This window comes from Chrysochloris asiatica, unplaced genomic scaffold, assembly GCF_000296735.1.
Source record: "Chrysochloris asiatica unplaced genomic scaffold, ChrAsi1.0 scaffold00287, whole genome shotgun sequence".
In the NCBI taxonomy this organism is placed as follows: Eukaryota; Metazoa; Chordata; class Mammalia; order Afrosoricida; family Chrysochloridae; genus Chrysochloris; species Chrysochloris asiatica.
In genome coordinates this window covers 1,906,126-1,914,625 of record NW_006408805.1, presented here as the reverse complement: position 1 = coordinate 1,914,625, position 8,500 = coordinate 1,906,126, and the positions used below count along the sequence as shown (strand labels likewise).

Here is an 8,500-nt window from a genome sequence, read left to right as displayed (position 1 = left end):
CGGTGACTTCTACAGTAAAGCAAGCTTTACAGGAGTCCCTGGTGCAGATTCTGCAGCCACAGCGCCGTGTGGACATGCTCCGAGACATCATGGATGCCCAACGTCGCCACCGCCCGTACGTTGTCACCTTCTGTGGTGTTAATGGAGTGGGGAAATCTACTAACCTTGCCAAGGTAAGTACGTGTCCCTCACCTTCCTCTGATACTATTTCTGACTCTCCATGTTTTCTGTTGGTATCCTTGGCTCTATGTGACAGTTTTTCTACCTCTTGCAGATTTCCTTCTGGTTGTTAGAGAATGGCTTCAGTGTCCTCGTTGCTGCTTGTGACACATTTCGTGCTGGGGCTGTGGAACAGCTTCGTACACACACCCGGCGTCTGAGTGCCCTTCACCCCCCCGAGAATCACGGTGGCCGTACTATGGTGCACTTGTTTGAGAAGGGCTATGGCAAGGATGCTGCTGGCATTGCCATGGAAGCTATTGCCTTTGGTACAGTGCATGGGAGAAAGGTTGCATGGGGGTTACTCTGGGGCTGTTTTCCACCTTGGGTTGCCTTGGAATTTGCCGAGGGTCAGGATTACCATATATGACTTATGTCTCACAGTTAAACAAGAGAACGTTTTGCCTTATTCTGCTTTGGGGTAATATGTGTAGTTTCAGGTTAAGTTCATATAGTCCAACCAAAGAGACCTGAATTTGGTGACTTCGTTTACCATATTGCTATCCTCCTTTTTCTCTCACATTACTTTGTAACTAAGTCCAGAACCCAAGAACGTAAACAGAGAGGCTTTTAATCTCGCTAGGCTAGGAGGCTAGACTCGAGAGCATGGCCAATAGTCCCAGTGTTGACTACTTTTTCTTCTCTCTAGCTCGAAACCAAGGCTTTGATGTGGTGCTGGTGGACACAGCTGGCCGCATGCAAGACAATGCCCCCCTGATGACTGCCCTGGCCAAACTCATTACTGTCAATACACCTGACTTGGTGCTGTTTGTGGGGGAGGCCTTAGTAGGCAATGAGGCTGTGGATCAGCTGGTGAGGGCTAGGGCCCAAGGTCCCTTTCCAACTTCAGCTGTGTCCAGTTAGGTGGTTTTTATATCACACTTCTCCTTTCCAGGTCAAGTTCAACAGAGCCTTGGCTGACCATTCTATGGCTCAAACACCTCGTCTCATTGATGGCATTGTCCTTACCAAATTTGATACCATTGATGACAAGGTAAACATGGACAAGGGATTCAAGACAGTGTGTTTAGTTGGGGTGGGGGACATGACAATGTTAGTCCTTCACAAGGGAGCCGTGCTGTGCTAAGTTCCAAAGCTTCCTCACACTGAGGGAGTGGGTGGAGTGGGTGAAAAGAAGTTGAGTTGATTGAATATCCCCTTTCTACACTTCAGGTAGGAGCTGCTATTTCTATGACGTACATCACAAGCAAACCCATCGTCTTTGTGGGTACTGGCCAGACCTACTGTGACTTACGCAGTCTCAACGCCAAGGCTGTGGTGGCTGCCCTCATGAAGGCTTAACATGGCTCCTGTCCAATACCAAGTTGCCGCTTTCCCCCACAAACCCTTATTCCTGTATCAAGAATGTGCTTTGGAGTATGCGAGCAATTTGTCTTCAGTGTAGTAAAAAGACAGAGCGAGAGCTCCAGGGACTTGTAGCTCTCCTCCTCACCCCATTCCCTGTCCAGCCTCTGTCTGCAAGGAGGGAGGGCCTAATCATGTTACAATCACTGCCCACTGATACCCACCCCAACAGTACTCTACCCTCCTACTCAGGCATTCCCTTTACTCTGCCTCCAGACTCAGTCTCTTGATAGCTTTGACCAATGGTTGGAAATCCCAGAGCTCTGCAATGTTAATTTTATACAAGAGACTCCGTGAACCAGCTCTGGGCTGTGAGTGGCATTTCCCGAGGTTACGGAGCTTTCAGGTCCCTGGGGCCAGAATGACACCCACCTCACTGTGGCAGTGTGTGGCCTGTTCTTAATTGCTGCTAATTCTGATGAGTCCCACCCCATGTTTCCCCAAAGCATCAGGTAGGCCAGGGTGATGTGTTAATAACGAAAGCTGAGTCCCTGCTTCCCTCAGAAATAAAGGGAGCCGAACTGCAGTGTTGCATTGGGCTTCTCAGCCTCACTCTTCTCCACTTCTACAATCCAGATGTAAGCTTTGCATGTTACCCTTTCTGAAGAAAACTATCAGAGGGGTATCTGTTGCCCCACTCTTCACTTCCTGAGCAGATCCTGGCTTTTCCTCACTCCTCTCCAGTGCCTGGTAGACAAGTGCTAAGTTGAAGACTACATACCACTTGTTAGGACTTGTCTTGTAGCTTGGTATTACAGATGTGCTATTAGTGCAATAAGGTGAAGGCTGTCTGCCCAGAGAAATACATAATTTATATAAGAAAATAAATTTCATAAATAAATTAATTGCCTTTTAGGTCTTGGAGTTATTTTACATAAGACTCAAAAATAGTCCCATATCACCAATGTCTTGTAAGGGGTTAAGAGAAACAAAGCAAAAATTGGCAGTGCTTCTAAGTCACATAAAAGTAGCAGTAGTCTTGAAAATGAGATGATCCCACCCCAAGATTTTAAAAGAAGAGCCAGGACCCTGGGATGTAAATGAACAGGCTTTTAATAGAGCTCAATTATGTAAAATACTGTACATTGTAAAAGATCTAGAAAACTAGAGCTTCAAGTCATGTTTTAAAAAAAGCCATTAAGCTTAATTGAAAAACCAAGTACGGAGTACAAAACTGCAACCAAAGCCACTGTGACTCCATGGCATCTAGATCCCCAGGTCCTTCATGCAGAGCTGCAGCCCCAGTCAGTGGAGGACCCCACTGGTCAGCTGTGTGGACTCAAGCACGTCCGGCAGGGGAGGGCCTGCATGTTGGCCCTGTTTTCTCAGGCATTCTGGAACTGGAACAGGCAAGGCAGCTCAATACCCAGAACCAGCCAGCATGAAGGGTTCAGTTGGAACATTTGCCCCACCTCGAGTTCTATCCACAGCCTTCAACCACTGGGGTTGATACTTCCTTGGTGGGTTTATCTTAAAAGTTTCCTTGTTAAACACTGTCCATGGTAGGGCCTCATAGCTTGGTCTAATGGTGGTTTCTAGAGCCTTCTCATGTACTACTACCTGTGGAGGGAGAGAAAATGTAGAAAACGAAATTTTGTAGGTTTATAGAGCTAAAGTTACAGACATTTACATTTTAATACTTTACAAGTAAAAGATATTAGAAATTTTGTAATAAGATTTGATAGGAAAATATAGAGGTCAGTATTTTCCATAATTAAAACTGAGCCCTAAGAAGATAATTTCTGCGGATAAATAATAGAATAAGAAAATATACCTCTTATTTCACTGTGTCCTGCAGATGAACCATTTAACTGGCCTTCTCTCACCATTCCTGCTAAAAGTGTACATTGGTTATCAGACATTAAACTGATAAGCTAAAAATATTAACAGCAAAAAAAACCAATGAAAGGGAGGAACACTAGAAAGGGTGACATTTAGAAATGAAACCATTCTGAAAGGACAGTAAGGGGGTGGGGAGAGTAAATTGGATTAGTGGTCGGACAGTTGTATTAACAGGGAAGCAGTAAGATTTCTTAGGGCACAAAAACTGCTTATCAATATTTTACAGTGTCTGCTGTCTCCAAACCACTTTCCTCAAAGGCCGAATTTACATAAAAATTCTGTTCCTCAGTTACACTAGCCACCCTTGAAGTGCTTAATAGCCGTATGTGGCATTTAGCTGTGCTACTGAAAATTATAGTTGTTGAGTGCTGTCGAGTCAGTTCCCAGTCCAGTGCTGATCCTACAGCACCACACCAGGAGTCCGAAGATTATAGAGCACAGTACAGAAACCAAACCCAACTCATGGAGCCAATTCTGATTCATAGCCGGTACAGCGTTTCCAAGGAGCAACTAGTGGGTTTGAACTGCCAGTTGTTCAGTTAGCAGTCCAGTGCTTATCCTACAGTACCACACTAGGACTAGATAATGGTATAGGGCAAAGTATGAAAAACCAGAATAATAATAAAAGATACGGCCAATTAGATGTAAATAGAAGACACCATCATCAGGCAGCACTAGGAAATAAATAAATTTTAACATCTGCGCTGGAATACAAGTCATTAAAAATAATGGTTATGAAGTCTGTAGCCATGTTGGAAAACAATGTGCTAATGAATAAAACAACAAAAAATTGTACTTGGTTTACAACTATGAAAACACACAGTAATTGAAAATACAACAAAAAACTGCTTGTCATATGGGAATGAACTGCATGTTGACGACACTTCTGAATTCTTTGAATTTCTAGCAGTTCCCTGTTGATGTGCTGCTGCAACCAATTTTTTGAATTATCTTAAAAAATTTACCTGCATGTGAAAATAATATTGCTTGATAAATTTTATACTCTATTATAACGACCTTATTTTTGGGAACAAGCACAAATATAGATCTCTTACAGGAGTTCTGGTAGCGTAGTGGTTACGAATCGGGCTGCGAACCTTAAGGTCAGCAGTTCGAAAGTACCAGCCGCTCCGCGGGAGAAAGATGAGGCTTTCTACTCCCGTAAAGATTTACACCCTTGGAAACCCTGTACAGGGTCGCTATGGGTCGCTATGTTAATTGCCGTACACTTTAACAACAACAACACATGTGATTGGCCAGATGGGTGGTGTCTTCCATATTTCATGGCAAAGACTGAAGAGTAGTTCCAGTGTTGTATCAGTTTGTCGAAGCATTTCAATTGGTACTCAGTGAATTCCTGAAGCCTTGTTTTTTGCTAATGCCTTTGGACCACACGGTCAATTTGAACTTCAACGTTGGCAGTTCAAACCCACTAGGGATCCCTCGGAAACCCTACACAGGGTCTCAATGAGTTGGAACTGACTCGATGGCACGTAACAACAATTCTTTAAGTGTAGCTTGGACTTCTTCCTTAAATACCATTGACTGTTGATATCATACCACCTCTTGAAATGGTTGAATGTTGACCAATTCTTTTTGGTACAGAGACTCTTCCTTCCATCTTCTTCTGATGCTTCTTGCATCATTCAGTATGTTGCCCATTGTTAAGTGCAGTCGAGTCAGTTCCAACTCACAGCAACCTTGAATAGGGTTGTCGATGTTTGCAAACCTTGTGGTTTGCAGTCTAGTGCTGATCCTGTAGCACCACACCAGGAATCCTGTTGCCCATGTTGTTAGGTGCCATGGAGTCGGTACCGACTCAGCGACCCTATTCACAACAGAACGAAACACTGCCCGATCCTGTTACCCATAGAAACATCCAATATTGCAACTGAATTTTTTTTCTTCAGTTCTTTCAACTTCAGAAACACAAAGTGTATTTGTGCCTTTTGGTTTTTGACTCTTGGTCTTTCATAATACTTTGTCTTCTCAAGCTGTCCTTTGAAATTCTCTGTTTAGCTCTTTTAATTGATTTCTTCCATTTGCTTTAGCCACTCAATGTTCAAAAGCAAGCTTCAAAGTCTTCTCACATCCGTTTTGGTCTTTTCTCACCTGTTTTTAATAACCTTTTACTTTCTTTCTGTATGATATCCTTGATGTCATCCCATGATTCTAGTCTTTTGGTCATTAGTGTTCAATGTGTCATTCTTGAGATGGTCAAATTCAGGTAGGATAAACTCTAGGTTGGATTTTGGCTCCCATTCAGTAGTTTTAATTTTCTTCAGCTTTAGCTTGAACTTGCATATGAGCAAGTTATGGTCTTGTTTTGCAATGATACTGAGCTTCTTCATCGCTTCTTCTCACAGATGTAGTCAATTTGATTTTTGTGTATTCTGTCTGGTGAACATAAATGGCAACTATATACATGGATCTTGCCAAATAGTTTCTAAATAGCATTAAAAAGTTTTTTTCCTTGTTTATATAGATAGTGTATAATCTCACTGCAGGAAATACTAGCATAGAAATGAAAAATTAAAAAATATCTTAAATTCTATTGCATAAAGAAAACAGTTAACTTAGTGAACATCAATCTAGATATCCCTCTACATAAGTACACACACATCTAGATCTACAATTTTTCATGAATGTGATCAACTATTTTATGATATGCCTTTTTCTTTTCACTCAGTATGGCTCTGATGTCTTTCTATGGCAATAAAAATAAAAAGATATAAATTATCCCTTTTATTGGCTTCATTGCATTCCATCAAATAACTATTGCTATGTCTACTCCCCGATGATTGGAATATTTTAGGTTGCTTCAAGTTTTTTGACATACATTACACATCTTACTATCCAAATATCATTTTAGTCTAACTTGACTATGACCTCCAATCATCATGTGATTAGGTGTTGTATTTCTCTTCTTGATAATGATTTTTACCCATCACAAATACATAAATGGCTGAAGAGCTATAGCGCTTTGATTCCTCAAACGTAAAATACATCTTACCTGATCTGCCTCTTGTAGAGATTTCACATGTAAGTCGTTTAAAATATTCAGGAAGATCAGCATATTCATTTCCATAGGAAATGACCTTTATCCCTTTGTCCAGCATGTTTTCACGAAGCTTCTTGAACTCATCTACATCTCCTCTCCGAACCAACATGAAATGTTCTAAGTCAGATTTATGTTTGACAGCCTCCAGGAAAAGGGCTTGGAAAGTGGTGTCGTCCACAGTCCAGCCACAACCCAGGAAAAGAAATGACTTGTTTTCGTAGAGTTTTTGAATCTCTCTCTTGAAAGGAAAGAAACATATGAGTGACACTGTGAACATGAGACATGTCTGAGACATTATAAAGTTAACAGATTCGTAACTGCTACATTGAGACAGGGATTACCGCTTACTTAACCAACACAGAATCCCAAGAGTTAAGAAGGTAGATATATTTATGAGTGAGTTTGATCTCTGCTTACTAATTACTATAACTTGATGATTCGTTTACAATGTTATCCAGATCTGGGATTCTTGTGTAGACTCTCTAATCATGGCTTCACAAACTTGGCACTGGTCTACTGGTCTTCTGGTTTATTTTATAAGTCTGTATACCAAGAAGCTTTTAAAAGTGAGCAGACTGTCAAGAGAGATTATTCTTTCAAATTTCTGGGTCACATTTATCTTACAAATGAAATCATGGATCAACAGAAAAGGAATTCACCACCCAATTTGCTCAAAAAAGTATGAATACTTAGAAAATCAGTGTATGTATATCTATGAGGGTATCTTAGTCTGATTTCACTAGAGAAGCAAAACCAGTGAAACATACAGTGAGGTCTATTAAGGGAATGGCTCATACAGAGGCAGTTAAGTTCCAAGTCATTGGGTCAGATGTCAGGCTGAAGGCTTCTTCTGACTCGCAGCCGCAGAAGCTGTTGAACCCAAGATCAGCAGGTTGGAAGCAGACTTCTGGCTGCAAAGGTGAATGAAGCCAAGGTTGGCAGACAGAACAGGCTACGTATGACTTGCAGGAGCAGTAGACAATACAGAAGGCCACTGGCTTGGGTCCAAAGAACTAGAGATCAGATGACAAGCCAGATGCAGGATCCAGACCCAGCATAAGTAAGCAAGCTCTGCCCAAATGTTCAATATATTAGAAGCAGGCCACATTCCCAAGGAAATTTATTTCAATTGATTGGCTGCTCACAGCATATCTCATGGGGCTTTACTGTATCTTAACTGCCAAACCACAAAAAATCATGGCCCACTGAAGTTGACACAAAAGCTTCACTGTCACAATCCACCCCATTTCAACGTGGCATCTGTCCGTATCTCCTTAAACCATATATATAATCTCTAAATAAAAACAATTACAAAGTCATGTTGTTAGGTGCCACCGAGTTGGTACCGACCCATAGCAACCTTATGCACAGCAGAATGAAACACTGCCTGATCCTAGGACAACCTCACAACTGTTGCTATGTTTGAGTCCCCCAATGCTGCCACTTAGCCAGTCCATTCTGACAATATATCCGAAGTATGAGAGACAAAGTCTGGCCATCCTGGCCTCCAAGGAGCACTCTGGCTGCACTTCTTCCAAAACGGATCTATTGGTTCTTTTGGCAGCCCATGACACCTTCAATACTCTCCTCCAACATCATAACTCAAAAGCATCAATTCTTCTAGGGTCTTCCTTATTCACTGTTCGGCTTTTGCATGCATGAAAATACCATGGCTTGGGTCAGTCAGGCGCACTTTAGTTCTCAAGCTGACATCTTTTCTCTTCAACACTTTAAAAAGGTCTCATGCAGATTTGCCTAATGCAATACATTGTTTGATTTCTTGACTGCTGCTTCCTTGAATGGTGATTGCTGATCCAAGAAGAATGAAGTCCTTGACAACTTCAACCTTTTCATTGATTAGAATGTTATTTATTCGTCCAGTGGTTAGGATTTTTGCTTTCTTTACATTGGGATATAATCCATACCAAAGGCTGTGCTCTTTGATCTTCATCAGTAAATGTTTTAAGTCCTCTTCACTTTCAGCAAGCAAAGTTGTATCATCTGCATAGCACA

General features: G+C 41.7%; 2 protein-coding genes across 2 annotated transcripts in view; one reads left to right on the top strand and one right to left on the bottom strand.

Moving 5' to 3' along the window:
- The window catches only part of SRPR (signal recognition particle receptor (docking protein)), a 12,641-nt gene extending 11,120 nt beyond the window's left edge, over positions 1-1,521 (top strand). Inside the window, exons 9-13 of the mRNA XM_006874583.1 lie at positions 9-173; positions 275-488; positions 869-1,032; positions 1,115-1,213; positions 1,393-1,521. Of these exons, the coding sequence (XP_006874645.1) occupies positions 9-173; positions 275-488; positions 869-1,032; positions 1,115-1,213; positions 1,393-1,521 (771 nt within the window). The remainder of the gene's footprint in view (positions 1-8; positions 174-274; positions 489-868; positions 1,033-1,114; positions 1,214-1,392) is intronic.
- Positions 1,522-2,589: 1,068 nt separating this feature from the next.
- Positions 2,590-8,500, bottom strand: part of FAM118B (family with sequence similarity 118, member B) — a 40,446-nt gene continuing 34,535 nt past the window's right edge. Inside the window, 3 exon segments of the mRNA XM_006874571.1 lie at positions 2,590-3,144; positions 3,359-3,418; positions 6,440-6,725. Of these exon segments, the coding sequence (XP_006874633.1) occupies positions 3,131-3,144; positions 3,359-3,418; positions 6,440-6,725 (360 nt within the window). The 3' untranslated portion in view covers positions 2,590-3,130.